At 42.2% G+C, this 22,860-nt stretch overlaps 1 protein-coding gene across 2 annotated transcripts in view; it reads right to left on the bottom strand.

Annotated features, from left to right (window-relative positions):
• The window catches only part of nt5dc1 (5'-nucleotidase domain containing 1), a 113,259-nt gene that overhangs the window by 33,306 nt on the left and 57,093 nt on the right, over positions 1-22,860 (bottom strand). For both annotated transcript variants that reach the window (XM_034204535.1, XM_034204536.1), the window contains exon 7: positions 10,329-10,503. In XM_034204535.1, coding sequence (XP_034060426.1) covers positions 10,329-10,503 — 175 coding nt within the window. The remainder of the gene's footprint in view (positions 1-10,328; positions 10,504-22,860) is intronic.

The following is a 22,860-nucleotide window of genomic DNA, read 5'->3' as shown; positions in this document are numbered from 1 at the left end:
GCCTGTAGCCCCCTGACAGCCCCCTGTCCCTGGCCTGTAGCCCCCTGACAGCCCCCTGTCCCTGGCCTGTAGCCCCCTGACAGCCCACTGTCACTGGCCTGTAGCCCCCTGACAGCCCACTGTCACTGGCCTGTAGCCCCCCTGACAGCCCACTGGCCTGTAGCCCCCTGACAGCCCACTGTCACTGGCCTGTAGCCCCCTGACAGCCCACTGTCACTGGCCTGTAGCCCCCTGACAGCCCACTGTCCCTGGCCTGTAGCCCCCTGACAGCCCCCTGTCACTGGCCTGTAGCCCCCTGACAGCTCCTGTCCCTGCCCTGTAGCCCCCTGACAGCCCTGTGTCCTTGGCCTGTAACCCCCCTGACAGCCCACTGTCCCTGGCCTGTAGCCCCCTGACAGCCCCCTGTCACTGGCCTGTAGCCCCCTGACAGCCCCCTGTCCCTGGCCTGTAGCCCCCTGACAGCCCCCTGTCCCTGGCCTGTAGCCCCCCTGACAGCCCACTGTCACTGGCCTGTAGCCCCCTGACAGCCCACTGTCACTGGCCTGTAGCCCCCCTGACAGCCCACTGGCCTGTAGCCCCCTGACAGCCCACTGTCACTGGCCTGTAGCCCCCTGACAGCCCACTGTCCCTGGCCTGTAGCCCCCTGACAGCCCCCTGTCACTGGCCTGTAGCCCCCTGACAGCCCACTGTCACTGGCCTGTAGCCCCCTGACAGCCCACTGTCCCTGGCCTGTAGCCCCCTGACAGCCCCCTGTCACTGGCCTGTAGCCCCCTGACAGCCCCCTGTCACTGGCCTGTAGCCCCCTGACAGCGACTCACCCCCACAGCGGATGGAGGCCGGATGCAACAGTTACGTACTGACAAAAAGAGACACAACAAACAACACGGTTGTGGTCCTTTGCTGCCTGAATTCTAAGAGCTTCTCAGAAGAAGGTCACTAGATTAGATTAGATGTACGTACGTACGTACGTACGTACGTGTACGTGTACAATGAAATGCAGTTTGCATCCAACTAGAAAGTGCAAAGAGTAGTGAAGTGCCTGAGGTTTCAATACATTCACATAACAGTAGAATGTTGTAGTAATGGACATAATGTCTAAATATGAATACTTATCTTTGGATATGGTGCAGATTAGAAGCATATACAGTACATATATGGTGCGGGCTTTGGGCATATACACTTAAAAACAGATGTAACAAATGGCAGTGATGGAAAAAGTGTTCAAATGCTTTACTTGAGTAAAAGTTCCAATACATTATTTTCAAAATACTTTATAACAAGTAAAAGTCCTGCATTCAAAATCTTACTAAAGTAAAAGTACAAAAGTCTTATCAGCTAAATATACTTCAAGTATAAAAAGTCATAGTACTCACTGTGCAGAATGTGTGTATATAATTATATTTATATATGTGACATTTCTACATAATATTGTTGCATCAATTAGAATGTTCCTGTTGTAGACAAACAAAGTTCTGATTTACTTGTTGCAAAGTATTTAAATAATTTGACTCTTTTGTGACTTAAAGATCCCCTATTATGCAAAATGCACTTTTTGATGTCTTTTATACATAAATGTGTGTCCCCGGTGTGTCAGGAGAATCACAAAGTGTCAGAAAATACAACCCTCTCTCTTTTCCTCCGTACCCACATCTCTAAAAACGAGGGTACAACGGAGCTGATCCAGATTTGCTGCGGTCATGACGACATTACTCAAATGTGGGTTGGCGCCCACGGCCCTATCAGAAACTTCGCTATCGGAAACAATGCGCAACGTGTTTTGGACGTAATATGGTCTGTGTTTACATTAGCAAGCATCGCTAACACTCAAAGCTAACGCTGTACTGGAGAGAATATGTGTAAAAAAGCAGGAAATAATAGGTACTCGCAAGAGAAAAAGCTTTTGAGCTCCATACTGTTACAGAAATAATGACAACGTAAATGAGTCGCAGGAAGTGAAAGGCCCCTGAGTGTGAGGTGCTGTGGGTTGGAGCCCCCTGATGTTTAAAAGGGGGTGTGGTGCAGGGCTAGTTCTGAGTGTGACAGTTCTGGAGGTTATGGTTTGCGGAAAAAGCTGAACACAAACATCATGCGTTGGAAATGCAGGAGGCAGACCACAGCAGACTCCTCCACCAAGATCATCTGGCAGTGAACCTGACCTGACTTCATGATTTAGAGCCCCCACACACAGCTGGGGCTCTGACTGCTGTGGTTGAGAGGCGACACATGCTGCCTGGTGGAGGTCAGAGAACCAGAAGAGGGCGGGGCGAACCAGAGAAACAGCAGGGGAGCCAGGGAAAGGACCGGGGAACAACAGGAAGGACCAGGATGCTAGATGCCAAACTCTTTCACTGAGGGCCAGATAAAGAAAAACATACGAAGGGCTGGGCCCCTCACTAGAGGTGAGGTATATTGCCTCACATGTTAGATTATAAGTTAGCAAAATCAATCAAATGTAGCTAAATTATTCTTGATACTTGAATATGCTTTAATTAAAAACAGCCTCCATCACAGCTCTCCAGAGGGTTTACTTTATTATTTTACAGAAAGTGTTGCAGCTCATTCCTTAAAACAGAAGCCTCAGATTGCTTATAATAAGTGTTGGGGAAATATGTTCCTAGGCCCATAACTTTGACCCAGTTTATCAGTTTGTACTGACCTCACTGAGCTCAGGCACCTGTGCTCTCAGTGTTTCCTGCCTGTTGGCATCAGCTGATAGAGGTGTTATTGTGCTTTGCCTGTTGTATCTTGTTATGCAGAAAGTTGATTATTCTCTCAGAACCAGCTAAATACACGGGTCTGGGGCAGAGTCCTGCACAGTGGCGGATTCAGGATTGTAGGAGATCCGGGGCTTAGCCCAGGAGTTGTTGGGGAACGGGGGGGGGGGGGGGGGGGGGGTGCAGGGGTAAAGTGCTATTTTTTACAAGTGGGGGGTGGACCGAAAATCCTTTAGGGGGGTCATCGCCTCCTCTAGGGGGGTCCAGGGGCATGCTCCCCGGGAAGATTGTTTTTTTAAATATTGAAGTTAAAAGCATCAATCTGGTGCACTTTGAGAGCAACATTAACCCTACCTTAATAATACCTTAAAGCGGACAAAAGGCACTGGAGAACACTTATTCAATAACACCCTTTAATGAAGCAAACTAATGCCTTAACTCACTGAAATACAGTCGTTTACTTATTTCGGTGAAACGAATGTGCGTAGAGTTTTAAAGGATGCAGATAGTCTCACCTTGATTCTGGCGCATTGCTTATCATTTTATAGATCTATTCTCATCCACCATCTTTGTTTGTGACGTAAAGAGTGTAAGAGTCACGTTTCTGAATCGGACACTCTGAGTGGATGCAGTTACGGCCCGTCCACACAGCGGCGTGAGTTGAAGCTTGCCGGCGGGCGTGTCTGAAACTCGACCAACAACTAATCACATGAATCTCCCGCTCCTGACACACAAGCAGTGGTTTGATTGGCTAGAGCTTGTACTGGCATATGATTCGATTGGCTGACGCTTCTGCCGAGGCTTCAAAAGTTGAACATTGCTCAACTTTTGCAGCGAGCCACGCCAGCAATGCTCCGTGTCGCTTCCCACAATGCAGTTCGGCGAAAAGTGACGTCATCCCATTCAAAGTGAATGGTGAAGCGTCAACGCATGCCGCTGTGTGGACGGGCCGTCACAGCCAATCGGACTCTGATTCAGAGGGTTGCCTGTCAGTTCCGTTGCTATGGTTCCGTTGTTATGTGTACTGAAACGAGAGCCGGTATAATTCCATGCGCGAAAACAAAATAAAAATTGGAATACGTTATTTTAGTGTCTTAACAGTAGACTGAGGTATGAAGGGTTAACGTTACATCTTAGGATAATTTGTAGTCATGTTCTGTATACATACTAACATATAAGGGTATACTTAGTGTGGTTACTCCATGTTTACTAGCTATAACAGGGGTGGGGAACCTCCGGCCCCCGGACCGTATACGAGACCATTTGGTATGGCCCTCGAGGTAATTTATAAACACACGCAAAAAAGAAAAACATTAAAGAAATCTAGACCGCAAAATAATTAAACAAGCGAGTGCCTGTTTTTCCTGGCAACGGTCATGGTCCTTGAACACAACACGAGCCTAACGTGTCATCACGTGGTATATGTCTCGTCTGACTGGGGTGCAGTTCTGACGGAGAGCACCAGAACGCCACTCCGGGACTTCAAAAATTGCAGTACCCATAAATCCGTACACATGCTGCAGTTTTTGCGTGGCTGTCTTCAGTTGCCCAGTGGCGATCTGTTCATCTGTCATACTGATCATACAGTCAATAACTTTGTTGTTATTAGCATCTGGTTAGCTAGCTATATGCTAACGAATATAAGAAGCTTGTTCTCCAACCAGTGAGGTAAAGGCACATCTTTATATGAACATTATAGTTATCAAAAAACAAGAGAATAAAGTAAACAGGTATAAAATACCTGACAGTAAACAAAAGTTGTTATTAATAAACAAGAATACATTTTGAGTGATTTGTAAAATATCCATAAAGAAAAAGTAAATCTGCTTACAGTTCTGTTTCATCTGGGTGTTGAGAGATGTATCCATAGATCTCTTCATTTTGCTCTCAAAGTGCACCAGATTGATGCTTTTAACTTCAACATTTAAGAAAAAAACATCTTCCCGGGGGAGTATGCCCCCGGACCCCCCTAGAGAGGGTTAGGTCCCCCCCCCCCCCCCCACTTAAATCATGTCCACATGGATAGGAAACTAAATACATTTGCACACATCTTGTGTCCATATCTTTCTGTTTGGTGGTCATGCCACACCGTGCACGTGCATGCATGCTCGAGAGGTTGCTTTTTCTTTGCACAGCATGAAAGAAAGGCCAAATGAATGGGCTGTGAGTTTTAAGCAGAGGTCAATAATTTGTACGGCCCTCGGAGGATGTTGAAAAAATTGAAATGGCACTTAAGAGGAAAAAGGTTCCCCACCCCTGAGCTATAACATTAACGTTACATCACTCTTTTTCACTTCTTACTCAGTCAGCCAGAGTGCAGATATCACCATTAGATTAACAAACCTGAAACATCATCCATTTCTTCACTGCTGGTGATGACATTGTTGTCAGCTGCTGATACTGCTGCTGCTGCTGCTGCTGCTGCTGCAGCTTGTGGCGCCTGCTTCAATGACAATAACTTTCTAATATCCATAACTTTATAGGCTATTAGCTTAAAACTTGTCAGGCACTAGGAAGGATCACTTCTTCTTCAGAGCAGGGAAGGCTTCTTCTTCTTCTTCTCTTGCTTTTGGCGGATTGCAAACAACTTAAAAGGTGCATACCGCCACCTACTGTACATGAGTATGAATCATCACATCATTCCAACTCTTTAACTTATGCTCTAATCAAAATTAAATTAAAATAAATCAATAAAACCATGAAATAAATAAAACAAAAACCAAATCTATGTTCTTTCCTGACCTAATGTTAAATTATTTTTCCTACCCCAGTTTCACTCAAGAATTTAAACAGTGCCTTTCTGGTAGCTCTTACTCCCTCTCCCTTTGTTCCCAAAATACCAACCACACTCCATTCCCTCTCTGCCTCTAAGACTTTAGCCTTTAGTTGTTCTCTTTCCGCTTTATAGATGTCACAATGTAACAAGATATGTTCTACATCTTCTTTTACTGCACAGTTCGCACACTTGTTACTGTCACTTTTCCCCATGACATACAGCGTACCATTCAAAGCCGTGTGATTTATTCTGAGTCTAGCCATCATGATTTCCTCCCTTCTGTTTCTTTCTTTATGAATATGAATTGTAATTGTCTTTTGTACTTTGTGATAGTCCTTGCCTTTCTGGTCTTCCTCCCACCTCTTCTGCCAGATCTCCATCCCTTTTTTCTTAATGATTGCTTTTCCTTCTCCTTTACCAAGTTGAACTGGTAATGTTATTTGCTTTTGTAGTGCACTTTTTGCTCATTTATCCCTTTCACCCCCTCATGTGCAGGCACCCAGCAGAACTGTAGATCTATGCCGCCTCTGTGCAGTCTTAACAGGCTATGATTCAGTTCTATGAGAATGTCTTCTCTGGTAGTTGTTGTTGATTGTCTGCTTTGTAATATGGACAATGAATCTGTACATATAACCACCCTATCTGGTCTGACCTCTTCAACCCACTGCAATCCTATTATTACAGCAAGCATTTCTGCTGTATACACTGATAATTGATCAGATGCTCTTTTTAAAATAGATATTTTAAAGTCTGGGATGTATATGCCAACTCCAACACACTCTTCCTTGTTCTTAGAACCATCTGTATACATTTGTAGGAAATTGTAGTACTTTTCGTTCAGATACATACTTGTTTTAATTCCCACTTCATTTATTTGCCACTCTTTTTTCCTTTCTACAATACTCATATCCATTTTAGCTTCTGGGAACAACCATGGGGGAACACTGCTAAATGGGGTTGCACTCCACTCCACGTGATGGTCTCCACTCCAGATGCCCTCGTTCTCTCCTTACTCGTCCACGCCCCTGGAATTTTGTATATTCCCAGCAATCCTGTAATATTCTGTTTGTGATATGTTCCTCTCCACCTCCTTGTAGCCTGACCCAGTGTGACAGAGCAAGTTTCTCTCTTCTGATCTCCAGCGGTGTCTCTCCTGCTTCTATCAGAACTGCATTGATAGGGGATGACTTTATCGCTCCAATACATAGCCGCAATGCTTTATATTGTATTCTATCTATTTTTAAAAGCGATGTTTTTGCTACTGCTCCATACACTATACAACCATAGTCTATTGTGGACCTCATCATTGATCTGTAAATGTCTATTAATGCTTGTTTGTCTGCGCCCCAGTTGCATCCAGCTACAGCTCGCAATACATTTTAATACTTTTCAGCATTTTGTTTCCACTTGAATAATATGCATTTTCCATGTGTATTTGCTATCAAACCACAGTCCTAGGTATTTGAACTCATTCACCTTTGTCATTGGACGATCATATAGTGTTAGCTGTTGGCCATCAATCTTGTGTTTGTTTGTAAATACCATGTAGCATGACTTGCTTTCTGACATTTTGAATCCCCAGTTATATGACCACCTCTCCACTTTTTTAATCGCTCTAGCTATATTCTCCATTACGTATGGGGCATTTCTTCCTCTCATCCAAATAGCCCCATCATCTGCGTACAGAGCCGATTGTATGCATGTGTCTAAGCATGTAAATATATCATTAATCATGATGTTAAATAATATTGGACTGACTGCACTCCCTTGGGGGATACCATTTTCTATTTCAAAATAATTGGAAATATCTGCTCCAACCTTTCCTCTAAATGTCCTGTCTGTTCAAAAGGCCCTTACCCAATTGTACATTCTCCCTCCAATACCCATTCTACTCAATTTGATCAGAAACCCATCCCTCCACACAGAGTCATACGCCTTTTCAATGTCAAAGTACACTATTGCCATTATCTCTTTCATTTTCAATGTTTTTTCCACATCGTTACTCACTCTTACTAACGCATCTATTGTGGACCGTCCTTTACGAAATCCGCTCTGAAAACTACTCAGCAGCCCTTTCTGCTCCAGTACATGTGAGAGCCTACAGACAATGATCTTTCCCATCCATTTACATAGGTGTGATGTAAGAGCTATTGGTCTGTAGTTACTAGGGTTAGCTGTATCTTTCCCTGGCTTATTGAATGGTAGCACGATTGCTGTTTTCCACACACTTGGCATATCTCCTTCTCTCCAGATTTTATTGAAAAGACTCAGCACCATTTCCATAGTTTCCATAGGTAACTGTCTAAACATAGCATAACATAGCTGGTCTTGTCCTGGGGCTGTATATCCTGTACCTTGCAAGGCTATTTTGAGTTCTGACATGGTAAACTCCACATCCAGAGCTGACCTATTATCCTGTCTCTTCTCCTTCACGTTTTCATTCTCTGCTAGTAACTGCTGTTTTTGCTGCCTATGAATATCACTGAGATGCTCCCCACTATGTACTGCTGCAAGTGTCCTTCCTAACATATCTGCCTTCTCTTTATCTGTCACTGCCAGCCTCTCCCCATCAACCAAAGCTGGCATTTTAATGGATTTCCTTTTCCCACTCATCTGCTTAAACATGGACCAGACATCACCTAATTTAACTCCTCTGCCAATGGTAGAACACAATTCTCTCCATGTTCTCTTTTTTGTATATTGTATTGTCCTTCGAGCAGCTGTCCCTTTCCTTTGAAACTCTATAACATTATTTTGTGTCATGTTTTTCTTTAATTCTCTAAATGCATTATTTCGCTCTTTAATAGCCCTGCTGCATTCCTCATTCCACCATGGCACCACTTTCTTCCTACCCTTGGGCAGGGAAGGCTACGCAGTACGTAGTCTAACATCCTGGGCTGAGCCCAAGTAGTCACCCCCTAGCGCCACGACTCCTGCATCGGGTCTGGTACCCGCGGGTACCCGACGGGTGACCCGCAAAAAAGGTGATTCGCGGGTGGTATTTTTTCAAACGCTTTTTTCCGGGTTCGGTTCTGGGTAAAACAAAGATGATGCGGGTCGGGTCGTGGGTGTTGCATAATAAATATATTAAAATAATAATAATTTAGTTTAATGTTTAAATCCTGGGACCGCGCATAATCATAACCTCTGCAACGCATCAATCTGCTGCTGAGCGCGCCATATTCGAAATGGCTGAGGTGAAGCTCTCTAGCGGAGAATACAGCATTTTCAATAACACTTCCTCAAGAGCGAAATCCAACGTCTGGGAGGCTTTTGGTTCCTAGATGGAGAAAATAACCAACATCCCACGCTTTCTGAGACAAATATGCAACTGCGTGTGTTAATAATTGCACGTTTTCACTGCTCATATATATGCAGGTTCGGGTCGGGTTGCGGATCTTGTGCCGACGGGTCGGGTCGCGGAACTAATTGGCAATATGTGCGCCTAGCGGGGCGGGGGCGGGTCTTGAAAATCAGACCTGTGCAGGATTCTGGTCTGGGGTAGAGATCTTCAGAATTGGTTTGGCATCCGCTGTGTCAACTCGTGGCACAGCACGTCTTGTGAATTCTCCGGCCGAAGCTCCAAATAAACCGTCAGTGTTTGCCATCAAAGTTCCTGCTCTCCCCGTGTCTCTCTGAGTTTCGTCTCCATTGCTTCACAAGTTTCCATCACAATAAGGGGAAATAGGAAGGGTGTATTTCAAGCTGGTTATGCAATTAAGTTATTGCCAAACAGAACGTCTTTGCCTCCACATGCTTTCTGCCTCTGCTGGACTACAGATCAGCTGTTAGCATTAAAGTGAGCAAGCAGACCACCAGGGGAGCAGTGTGGATGACAACACCTAGCAAAGAGCGGGGCTTGTGTTTGTAGAGCGCAGCAGCAAAACATACTCTGTGTTTTCAAGGCTCTCTCGCAGCTTGATTGAGTGTGTAACAGGGCTTAGGCTGCCAGAATGAACCACAGTGTGCAGGGCCCACAGAGGGAGTGGAGCACAGAGCCAGTGTTCCTCTGCAAACCATACCCCCTTCTGCTGCACACCTACAATTATAAAATAAAGTGCTGAGTGTTCATTGTGCACTGGTGAGAAATGGTGAGCGTACAGACTCCAAGGATCTCACGCCTTGCCAACTAAGATTTGACTCGTGAAGCTAATTTAGCTATTTTAATGCGAGACCCTTAATACTGTAAGTAACATAATAGCTTCTTGGAGCTTTAAACTAGCTAACTTCAAAGTTAAAATCCACTATATGTATAAGCTAGTAAGTAATAAAGAAAACATTGTGAAACTCCTATTGCCAAAGTCAAGAAGGAACTTATGTGAACTGTGTGTGGAGTTAACACACTATTGTCCTAAAACAACAGTACACAACTTAACAGAGGCAAAAAGACACAAAAGAGCAATGTTCAATTAAATAAACTTGCATTTGATATTTTAGTTTTCCTTTCTTTTTTTAATCTAATATATTTTCACTGTGACCTTACATGCAACCATTTTTGGATTTTGAGTTGCCAAATATGACATTGCTGATAGCATAGTCTTCAGAATGAATGTTTGAGTGATCATGAACAAGCCTTTTTTGAAGAATGCATATACTTTTAACAGACAAAAGAAGAAATATAAACAGAAATGACCTAATGTGCAGACTTGGCTGCTGGAAGATATGCGAGTGTTGCATATAGTGCCATGATGACGGCGTGACTGAAGCAATGACTGACACATGTTCTGAGGGAGCTGTGAGGAATGTGGTGAGGTGAGAGAACATCAGAAAGTACCAGCTTGGACTGAGCAGGCTTCAGGTCATAAATCCTGAGGGGGTGTTATGGTTAGCAGTCTTACCCCAGGATGTGTTCACAGATCAGCCTGCAGTAGTCACTGTGGGAGCTGGTGATGAGGAGGAGGACCTTCCCGGCGCTCTTCATGCTGCGCAGCCAGGTCTTGACGGAGTCCGAGCAGGGCTGCAGGTACCGGCCCGGGTCCCTCTTCATACTGGGGAAGTACGTCCCAGCATCCTCTGCACAGAGACACACAGTCACACACCACCCTTGATCTGAAGCACACAACATGGACGGTCTACGTAACATAATGAATCATATGCTATGGTGTTCGGAGTCACCATCAACCCAGTAGAACTATGGGATATCTTGGACCAATGTGAGACAATGGTCTGCACCACTATCATCAAATCACCAAATGAGAGAATATTCTTGTCAATTAAAATGTCTACAAACACAAGATGTATTTTTATCCCACTTTTTGAGTTTCTACAAAAATCATTATGGTCATTTCATTCCAGCTTTTACAACTACAAATGTAATATCAATGAATCCATCTAAAACGGACAGATCTGCAGTAAAGGATCTTCTAGTTGGGTGGACTTTACTTCAACACTAGCTTGCTTCTTTCCATAGCTACAGTGTGGTTTTGCTATAGCTACAGGCTACTTACTTTGAGGAGAAATGTGTAGCTTTACCTAAAGTTTAGCCGACTGTTACCAAACTACCTAGCTTGCTCGGTAGCATGGGCTACTGTGCAACCCAGTCTCACGGCATTTCGTGTTATAGTCACAAAATGTAATCTATTGATTCGTGTTCACCAACACGATTTTAGAAGCAATGTATTTCTATTGGTAGTATGTTTCGTGCCTGCACCAAATAATAACAAATTAGAAGGAAAGGCTAAGCCCCATTTATTTTCCTCGCGGACGGCAAAACATTTTCCGACATTATACAATTTAAAATAAAAACAATAATCGTGGCTTGATATTGAGTAAGAACATGTTTTTATGAACCACACAGCTTCCGGTCTTCCAAGACCCTAACGGACAAAAAGACGTGCTGCAGGCACGAAACTATCAATAGAAATACATTGCTTTTAAAATCGTTCTGTGTGACACGAAAAAAAGGGGGAAATCGTGTTGGTGAATAGATTACATTATTTCGTGACTATAACACGAAATGCGGTGACATTGTGGCATCCACTGCTAGCATTTTAGCAGCTAGCTCACATTCTAGCTTGGAGAGCGATTTTGACTGACTGGTTAAATTGCTACCAGTTAGCTTGCCAGCTACAGTCCTTTGCTAGTTGTTATGCTAGTAACTAGCAACAATGCTAGTTGTTATGAGCTCCACCTAATTCATCAGGATATACAGATGAAAGATGTTCCACTTTATTTTGTAGAACCCCTTTACATCCATTTAATTATTATTTATGAAATAAATAAAGACGCTTAGGAAGGAACTAAACAATTACAAAAAATCTGCATTGCATTTATCAGAGGAAAACAATGAATAGAAGTACATGGTTGAAAATGTTGGAGCAAAACCATTTTGATATTACCGCCATTAACAAATGCACATTTAGGAGCTTCACATTTAGATGAGTAAAATAATCCAATAACAATAGATTAGCTTTTTCCCATAATCCAGTAAATGCTAACCTAATAAAGTGGCTTTTTGCAGGAGAAACACATTGAAATACAAAGAGGTAAATGGAGCTCAGGGTCGTGCACTCTCCACCTCTGAGGCACCGTCAATGGGCTTTCCTTACTTTGAAGTGTTACACGATCCAGTCTATCACAGACCTCATGTTGATCTAATGTTTCCAGCAAAGTCCAATTAATAAATCATTAACTGAGGACTCTGATTGACAACATCTATAATGCTTCTATATATCTAGACTAGTTTACAAAATGTGCAGGTATAAACATGATAAATGATATAATATTATGAAGAACAGAACTGGACTGCAACCTTCAGACAGAAAAAAGGAGGCAAGCTGTACAGTGTATTTGCTCTCCAGCTGAAGAGGGTAACCAACAAGTGAGAAGTGATGTTGCTTCTTTCACAAGCAGGAGAAAAGAGGGCTTATGAAAACAGGGCGGAGTGTGTATGAGTTCAGTGTATTCAGCTCAGGTGTTTACCCTGGCAGAGAGCATCACAGACACACAGTCTGAGACCCTTTGAACACTGTGACCTAAAGCAGTGGTTCCCAACCTTTTTTGTCTCGTGAACCCCTTGAGCTGGTTGCCATTCTATAAGTACCCCCTCACTCATCTGTGATGATTGGCCTAAATATGTTCTTATATTAAACCCTTTTTAATCGTATTCAACCGAACTGCTCTTTAAATGAAAATCCCTTGTATAACTCACCCTTAATACAAATGCATTCAAACTTGACCTTAACACTTATTGTCAGTGAAAAATGATATTAAGACTCACTTCTAGCTGTTTCAACAACTGTTGTTAAGACTGGAGCTTTTAATGACACACTTGAGCTTGCTTGTCTTTCATAAGCTTTGATAGTTCTGGGGGCAGGACACCAGGCTTATGAGAATTGATTTTAAATAGTCTTTTGTGTGGGATTTATATTGCAATCCCTAATCTTTCTACTTACCCCCTGCATCCCTTCAAGTACCCTTAGGGGTCCCCGTACCCCCGGTTAGGAACCACTGACCTAAAGTGTCCACGTTCTGTTTTTTGTCGGACATATGTTCTGATGTTGTCTTACATCTAAAAGCTGCACTGAGTTACATTCTTGAGGCAAACCAACATATTTGAACCAATGATAAGGGCTAATCAAAGCTGTGGTGTGAATTTGGCACAATGCGAAAGGTCATTGCGTTACTAAAAATCAAAAGGCTGATTGAAACTGTCTATTGAATTCCAGAATATCCTCTGTGCACTGTCACATTTTTTTGACATGTTAACTTAGGAGTGGTGCAAGACGAAACCTTACAGTGTGTCCAAAATGACACGGGTTTATCCTCATGGGACCATCAATGAGCTCAGTAAATCCCATGGTAATATGACTAATCAAAATGTCCCAATATCCCTCATGAAACATCCTCTAGAGACCATGAATACCACATTTCAGAGCAGCCTGGCCAACTACTTGCAGAAATATGTTATGATGTGAACAAAGTGAGCAGCATTGTTTTCATACCTGGAACCGGCTGCCAGTACAGAAACAACATCAGAGCCTGAGGTACATGATCAACATATCAGGACATTCTAACAAGAACTGTTGTAAAATAGTTCTTCTTTGATATTGCTAGAATTACAACTTCTTAGATATTGTGAATGAGCCTTAATTGTGTGTGATGGGTTCCAACACCTCATGTAAATACTGCTGAGAGTGCACAAAATGTGTATGTGCTGCCCCTTTGTGGTAGAAGACAGGGATAGCTTCTAGGAAAATAGATTAGATTTACGAAGGCAGTTGATGGTTCTAACCAGAAGGTGACGACAAACACCAACAAGCAGAACCCAAACAGGAGGCCTTAATTCACACCTTTGAAAAGGTCTGAGATAAGATTTGCTTCTGATTTTTACCAAATGTCTTCAGAAGTGTTCCTCGTCTCCACAGGTGAACAGGAAAAGCAGGTCGGCACATCAACGTATTAGCGTTTTGCTCTCAGTCAGTCATGGCTGTTCCTCCTCTGGGAGCAGTACAAAGCCTGCTCTGCCTCATTACCACAGCCAGGGAGGTCAGCTGAGGGGGGGGGGGGGGTGGTGGTGGGTGCACAGAGCTCTCCCAGCAAAATCCCATGTCGCACTTCTGTGTGAGAAAGGATAAACAACTGACCACGCCACCATTTTTTGTCTTACTTTTAATCAAATACACTGCTCCAGAGATCAGAGGAAGCTGTTTACTCCACAGGGACCTGAACTGTACCACCCAAGCACCCGGCTGAAAGAGTCCATGTCAAACCATGTCGCACTGCATCAGCAGGATGTGGATTTACTATAGAAACTGTATATTGTACATCACCAAAGAATACAAGCAGCATAAAGGTGGCACTGTAAAAGGAGCAAAGGCTGTAGTGTTTGTTGTAGGTGTTGCAATTTTGTTTTAGTAAATGTGATAGACCCTCGTCAGTTTTAAAACACAATCCCCCTTCATTTAGTACTTGCAGTGTATTATTCAGAAGTTCTAACTTGTGTCTTCCTGGTGGCCAAAGTCAGGTATTTATAGGTTGCTTAGATGACTTCTTCTAAAGAGTACTAAATATCTCAAAGATATATCAGCGTTGTAGCAGTTACAATATCCCATGCTGGAAAACCCTCTTGCTAACTGTATTGTTGTCACTGCTAGATCTCTGTGAAATAGTGACACATATTCCTGCAGTTTTTTTATGTATGAAAGATCTACATAATCTAGACAGGAAGTGACATCAGGACGGAGTTCAGATATTCCTGGTGCAGGGACTGCTTATGTATGGGGGTAAGAGGTAAACCTGGATCCATTTCTATTTGACTAATTGTCAAACATCTATGAAACATTAGTGAACTATAAATTCTACTTTCCTTCAGCTGGGTCAACAGCTTCAGTGTGTTTGGTGGGAGTGACTCAGTGTATGATCCCAAAGACAACTTCCTGTGTACATAAACGCTGTCCTGTCTTGCATTACACAGAGAGAAGAGCTCAGGATAATACTGTAGCACTTTGGGACAGAGCTACACATCTTCACTCTACAAGTCCTCAGTGGTGGCAAAGCACTCAGATGTTGTACTTGAGTAAAAGTAGAAGTACCAAAGTGTAGGAATACTCTGTTACAGTAAAAGTCCTGCATTCAAAATGTTCCTCAAGTAAAAGTACAAAAGTATTAGCATACAAATATCCTTAAAGTAGCGACAGTAAAAGTAGTCGTGCAGATTGGTCCATTTCAGAATAATATATATGATATGTTTTATAATGATTGATCATGAAAGTGTTCTCAAAGCTGGTAAAGGTGCAGCTAGTTTGAATGACTTTGTATACTGCAGGGTAGCTTGTGGATTTACTCCAGGTGGAACTAAAGTCTGATTCAACACTTGATTATATTTCACATCATTCATCCAGATCTGTAAAGTAACTAAAGGGATTAAATACATGTAGTGGAGTCAAAGTACACCATTTACCTCAAATTGAAATCAAGTAAAGTACATGTCTCTCAAAATGGTACTTAAGCACAGCATTGGGGTAAATGTACTTCGTTGTGTGTGTGTGTGTGTGTGTGTGTGTGTGTGTGTGTGTGTGTGTGTGTGTGTGTGTGTGTGTGTGTGTGTGTGTGTGTGTGTGTGTGTGTGTGTGTGTGTGTGTGTGTGTGTGTGTGTGTGTGTGTGTGTGTGTGTGTGTGTGTGTGTGTGTGTGTGTGTGTGTGTGTGGCTCTGGCTGTGACTGTGGGACTGAAGTGCCCTGGGTCCCTGAGGCCTGTGGCTGGGCAGTGGGCCCCTGGTAGCTGCCCAGCGTCAGAGAGAGAACCACAGAGGAGTATGTCACACTTCAAAGGAACTGACAGCATACACAAATCAACAGCAGCAGTGCAAATTAGAGCAGAGCACAGCAGCAGCACAAACAGCCACACCAACAGTGAGAGGGCACCAATCTGAAGGCATGCCAGTTGTCTTTATCGCCATGGTAATGAGCAAGGAAGATAAATGCTATCAAAACAAATGTGAAAAAGATACATTCATCCATTTCCTCATTATACTTGAGGAGCATCAAGCTGTGTATAGAGTATATAGCAAACGGACATGACCTCAAAGGGAAGCTATAATCTCAGTGTTTTCTCTTAAAAAAGCATCCAGACAAGCAGTGTTTTCCAGCACCTGTTGGAACCACGTGCAGGGCCGGCCCTTGGCATAGGCCATATAGGTGAATGCTAAGGGTGCATCAACCCATCGGGGGCGCCACACATTTTTTATTTCATAACACAATTTCCCGATTTTGGATCAACAAAGTACATCTTATTATCTTATACTAACATTGCGTACAACGCCCATAGACTATGGCGCACCCCCCCCCCCCCCCCAGTTGAACCGCCCCAGCCCCAATAAAAACCAGAGGTTTATGTGAAATAGTTCTTTTTTTGAAATAATGGTTTCAGTGTGCAATTATAATTTTTAATTTTGTATTTGTGTTCATTTAAAATAAATCAAACTCCCAAAACACGTATACAGTTTCTGTGTGCTTTTATTAACATTGGAATTTACTGTGTAAGCGGCCGCGGGGGGGAGAGCTTTAGAGAGCTCTCTCCTGAAAGACTGAGCGGCTCTGATAACGATCATTATATGATCATTATAGTTATACAAAAATAAGAGAATAGATGAAAAACAGGTATGAAATACTATATGACAGTAAAAAAAAGTTGTTATTAATAAACAAGAATACAGTTTGAAAGGGGAGTGATTTGTAAAATATCCATAAAGAAAAAGAAAATCTGTTTCAGTTCTGTTTCATATGGGTAGGGTTGGGTATCGTTTGAATTTCCACGATTCTGATTCCGATTCCGATTCTACTTTTCGGTTCCGGTTCTTAACGGTTCTCGATTCCGATTCTTTGAGGGGCAGGGTAAAAAAATGATACATGCTTCTTCCACCAAAAAAATTACATTTATTTCGAGAAACTTTTACACAGGTTAGTTTACAGTAATATTCACATTAATCAGTCTGTTTATATTCACTGCTATGTAACTGTAACCTGAGAACCACTGAAGCTACAACAGTCCAACTTTTAAAGGAAACCCCCCCCCCCATTTAAAAACAGTTCTTGTTGAGAAAAACAAGCATATCTGCCTTCTCAGGCAAACCGGGAAGAAATGTTTGAACATTTTAAAGTAAAATGCTTCAATCTGGTGCACTTTAAGCAGAATGACTAGAGACTAGATCTAGGGGGTACAACTCTAAACATCCATATGAAAAAGATCGGTTTACATTTTAATAATTAAATAAGTATGTGAACATAACCAGTAACCTACCATAGCCAATAACAAATACATGTAACGTATTTTATTTGTGTTGTTCATTCATATCTTACTATTTTATGAATGCATATTTTTGTATCTCTCCAGTTTAAAACGATATGTCTGGTTTACTGTCCTATAGTATACATTGGAATGATTTCAAACCTGTTTTATCCCAATAATTATAAAGGAGTGCCTTGGAAATATGTGTTTACATAAATTGTGATCAAACCGTTTGAGACCCACTGAGATAACTTAGACTAAAGTGAACTATCTAAACACTCAGAGTCCTTTACCTCACTGAGCTGTAGTTATCAGCCTCTCAGTCTGACTGGAGAGGACTCTCTCTCCACATCATTGTAGAAACATCTTCTTCTTCCGTTAGAGCAGCTAGCACCAGATTCTAATAACAACAGCGCGTACTGGTGCACCCTCCCTTTCTCCCTCGCTCGCTCCCACGCTCACTCGCATTTTGGCTGTGAGCTGCGGTTGCCAGATAAGCCAACATCCCCCATTTTCATCACTTACAGCGCCCATTGCACAGGGCAAATGAAACGTGTAACCGGGATGAAAAGGGTGTTACATTTACTTAATTATGAATGTTGTTACATCAAGGCCGAACATTAGGATGAGCACCAATGGTCAAAACATTTGGTTTCCTCCCAGAGCTGTCAGCGCAGCGCCTCCACAGATCTGGCGCCCAAGGCCAGCTAAAATATTGCCGACGGCAGCAAATTGGTCAGGGTCGGCCCTGACCACGTGGAAAACCGTGGCCCGGCCATTCTGTCTGTGGACGTTCCATTTTTAGCAGACTGACCGCAAATTGCTGCATCATTTCCCTCGTGGTGCACACTGGGTTTTTTGTTATTCGGTCTGTGACAGAGGTGAATCTTGAAATTATTTTTAAAAAATGCAATAAAACAAAAATAAAAACCCTGACCAATGTAAAGGTTGTAAGTGTGTTATATAATATATACAAAGTACAGCATTCTCATGGGTACATATACTGATTATGAACTTTGTCTGTGTATATCGTACGCAGGATTTCTCTTTATGCGCTACAGATATAAAAATATATGAAATGATCAGAGCTGATATCACTTAAAAGCCTCTTACACCTGCTCAACAAGTGACTCTTCAAATGTTTCTATTGGAAAGTTTTGTCAAATTATTTCCAATTCCAAAGGTTCTTTGTATGTGAAGAAATGCTCCTGCAGAGCAAAGAGGTGACACAAAGAACAAAAGGCAGCTGAGAACAAAAGGCAGCTGAGAAAAACAGGCGGCGGTCTTTGGACATCTGTATGCAGATCACTGTGGGGGACAGTGACGCCAGTCCTTCAGTCACTCTCCCTCAGATTAAAACGTGAAATCTGTCATTACACCAAACCACAGCTATATTTAGACAGAGCTATCTAAAGAAAACCGTGAGCATTCATACTCTAAGGCACACGAGTCAAACTCAAGGCCCGGGGGCCCAATCCGGCCCTTGGTGGATTTAATTTCGGCCCGCAGGATAATTTCTAATTCCTATTAGATCTGGCCCGTCGGTATATTGCACACACACCTTCACTCCATCCTGAGGGTCTCCTCAGCTCAGAGCCTGAGCACAAACATTGATGAGCTTGCACCCAAGATGAGATGCCAAGTATCTGAACTAGCATCACAGAGCAGCACACTGAGTTTAATGGATGTTTCTTTCTGCACTTTTTCTGTCACGCAACAGGGCATGTTTGCTTTTCTCTTTGAGGGGAATAGTTTTTTTGAAGCTGTTGTTGGCCTGTGGGAAAATGTACTCATAAGAAATGCAGATAGAGCCATAAGAAATGAATGTAACTCGTTATTTAATGTTTAATGTTGTTTTTATAGGCAATAATTTAAGCTTTGTTAGTTCCAGGTTTAATATGTGCAATAAGTTCATTTCAATAAGTTCTGCAATAAACACTGAACCAGTCCGGCCCTCGACTAGTACCCATTTTTTTATTTTGGCCCACTGTGTATTTGAGTTTGACCCCCCTGATCTAAGGTCCTCACATAACATGAAACCCTCACTTCTGCACTTCAATAAGTGCCTTATAGTCAGTGGTGTGAGAAGTACTCAGATCTTGTACTTGAGTAAAAGTAGAAGTACTCAGATCTTGTACTTGAGTAAAAGTACAAGTACTCAGATCTTGTAGTAAAAGTACAAGTACTCAGATCTTGTACTTGAGTAAAAGTAGAAGTACTCAGATGTTGTTCTTGAGTAAAAGTAGAAGTACTCAGATCTTGTACTTGAGTAAAAGTAGAAGTACTCAGATCTTGTACTTGAGTAAAAGTAGTATTCAGGTCTTGTACTTGAGTAAAAGTACAAGTACTCAGATCTTGTACTTGAGTAAAAGTAGAAGCACCAGAGTGTAGGAATACTCTGTTACAGTAAAAGTCCTGAATTCAAAATGTTCCTCAAGTGAAAGTAGAAAAGTATTCTCATCAAAATATAGTTAAAGACAGTAAAAGTAGTCGTTGTGCAGATTGGTCCATTTCAGAATACTATATATGATATGTTTTATAATGATTGATCATGAAAGTGTTCTCAAAGCTGGTAAAGGTGCAGCTAGTTTGAATGACTTTGTATACTGCAGGGTAGCTGGTGGATTTACTCCAGGTGGAACTAAAGTCTGATTCAACACTAGGGCTGTGCAATTAATCGTATTTTAATCGCAATTACGATTTTGGCCTGCCACAATTACGAAAACAACATAATCGAAAAAAACGATTATTTGGCTTTGCTAGGTTGTGACAGTGCACTGCAACATATTTGATCTCATTTATTTTCGTCTAATTTATTTTTATTTATCATATTAATATATGTTTAGTAGCTCGTGGAAGTGCGCTCCAAAATATGTGTTGATCTTGTTTATTGGTATTTATTATTATTTAAATGTAAATATAAATGTATCATTTATTTTTGTATTGGTTTTTCAGTACAGTTAAAAAGATACTGTTGAAATTATTATTTGTATTTGTTTTAAAGTTCAATAAATGGATGTTTTCAAAGTCAATGAATAATCGTATTTAATAATCGTGATATCAATTATTGACCAAAATAATCATGATTATGATTATGATTTTTGCCATAATGGAGCAGCCCTATTTAACACTTGATTATATTTCACATCGTTCATCCAAATCTGTGAAGTAACTAAAGGTATTAAATACATACAAAATGTTGTGGAGTAAAAGTACACCATTTACCTCTGAATTGTAGTGGAGGTACAAAGTAGCAAAATATTGAAATACTCAAGTAAAGTACAAGTATCTCAACATTGTACTTAAGTACAGTACTTGAGTAATAGTACTTAGTTACTTGGAAGCTGTATTTCCACAGGAGATGGAGCAGGGTAGGGTGACAGGAGGATCTGCACAGTGAGAGCCAGGGAAACAAGCTAAATGCAGATCATCCTTTTACAGCCATTACATTGTGCAATAAACATTTACTTTATAATAATAAGTTAAAGCAAAACATAAGAAAGCGTTCTTTAAGAATATTGGCAGAATGTTGCTGACAGAAGAGCAAAACTAAAGCACAGAAAGCTAAATGTGTCAAAGCCTGAGCAAGTCTGGCCAGGTTCCTCTAACCATAGGGGCTTATTATGGCACTTAGTGATGAAGCATCCTCCCATCTCAAAGTGCATCTCCACAAACAACAGCTGTGGGCCCCCAGGTGAAGCTGGGAGTCATCTATCACAGAGACACATCCCAGGAGTCCTTTTTGCTCTTTCTGTTTTAGTCGTATTCACTCACATCGTCTCTCTTTATTTTGCATCATCCATTTTCATATTTATTTCATATTTTTGGAAAAATGGCCTTCCTGTCTCCTGTGCAAAATACCTAAACAAACACATCGGGTCCAGAAGGCGTTTATAGCCTCTCATAGTCACCGTGGTCTCTGTGTGTGACGTACACATCGGGCTTGAGAGGAGAGATAAAGGTCAAACAACATTTGTTAGAATCAGGGCTTCCTGGTCAGTTACGGTTAGTCAAGGTATGTGTTTAACTAACCTAACAGGGAAAGAGATGTTATGATATTTCTCTAGCTTTGGTGAAAAGCGTCACACAGGAGGACCAGCAGCTCGTGGAGTGGTCTCTTCAACAACCAGCTAGAACCCCGGAGGGCGATTCAGAGTGCGAAGAACTCAGCCATCTGAGATTCCATAAGTGAAGAATAATGTGTGTAACTGGCCGGTGATCAGTTTCACCCGTTACTCAATGGGTTCTTCCTTGGATCACGCTACACCTCTCCATCAAGTTTCCATAACCTCCTTGGCTGAAGTAATAAGGACATTTGCATGGAACTATTACTAACAAAAGTGACGATTTAGAATGGATGGAGAAAGAAACAAAAAGAAGTATAATAGTGCCTTGGCTCTCTGTTCATCCTTTTTCATGTTGCCAGGAACTACTTCACAAACTCAGTGTGTCGATCACAACCACAGCAGTGTGAGGCGGGCTCTTAAAAGCATATTAAACTGACTGAAACTATTGTTTTCTCAGAATAGGGCGGTGGTGGCGAAGTCCATAGGGACTTGGCTTGGCAACTGGAAGGTCACCAAGTCCCGGAAAGACTAAGTGCTACCGACGTGTCCCTGAGCACTGCTCCTCAGGCGGCGTACATGGGCCCGGGAAGGGGGGTGCTGAGGGCGCTGCAGCACCCCCTAGCGGCGGGCAGGGGGTGCGGAGATCCCCTGTCTGAATTATTAGTTGACGGTTATTGCTGCTCCCGCTGTGCATAATCTGTGTAATATGTAGCCAATACATTCCACATTGTTGGCTACAATTCTGTAGTCCCGGACAATTCTACCTCAATAATATAATACATTAACCGTGCTTTACGTGAACCTCATCAAGACACTAGAGAGGACTACAGAACTGTAATTTCCAGTGTTCAGTGAATGCAACAGAGGCAAGACACCAGACCAATCAGAGAGTTGCATGGAAATAAAAGTGTGCTTGTGTCATTCAAGCTCGGCTCTGTGTGTGTGTGTGTGTGTGTGTGTGTGTGTGTGTGTGTGTGTGTGTGTGTGTGTGTGTGTGTGTGTGTGTGTGTGTGTGGAAATAGCGCATTTAGTGTGTGTGAGAGAGGGAGTGAGAGAGAGGGACCGGTGCCAGCAGCAGGGACCGTGTTGTTAGTATCTGGTTAGCTAGCTGCACTAACGGACATACGGAGCTGTTGGTTCCACAACAAGCTGGAGGAGAGCTCTCCTCTCAGACTGAGAGGCTCAGGTGAGCTAAAGGACTCTGAGTGTTTAGATAGTTAACTTTAGTCTAAGTTATCTCAGTGGGTCTCAAACGGTTTGGTCACAAATTATTCAAAAGATTATTTCCGCGGCACACCTTCATATGATCATTATCGTTATAAAAAAAATAAGAGAATAAATGAAAAACAGTTATGAAATACTATATGACAATAAAACAAGAACACAGTTTGAAAGGGGAATGATTTGTAAAAATATCCATAAAGAAAAAGAACATCTGCTTACAGTTCTGTTTCATCTGGGTGTTGAGAGATGTATCCATAGATCTCTTAATGTTGCTCTCAAAGTGCACCAGATTGATGCTTTTAACTTCAATATTTAAAAAAAATCTTCCCGGGGGAGCATCCCCCCGGACCCC

The sequence above is a fragment of the Gymnodraco acuticeps genome, unplaced genomic scaffold (genome assembly GCF_902827175.1).
Source record: "Gymnodraco acuticeps unplaced genomic scaffold, fGymAcu1.1, whole genome shotgun sequence".
NCBI classification, from domain to species: domain Eukaryota; kingdom Metazoa; phylum Chordata; class Actinopteri; order Perciformes; family Bathydraconidae; genus Gymnodraco; species Gymnodraco acuticeps.
This window is presented reverse-complemented; position numbering and strand designations above follow the sequence as displayed.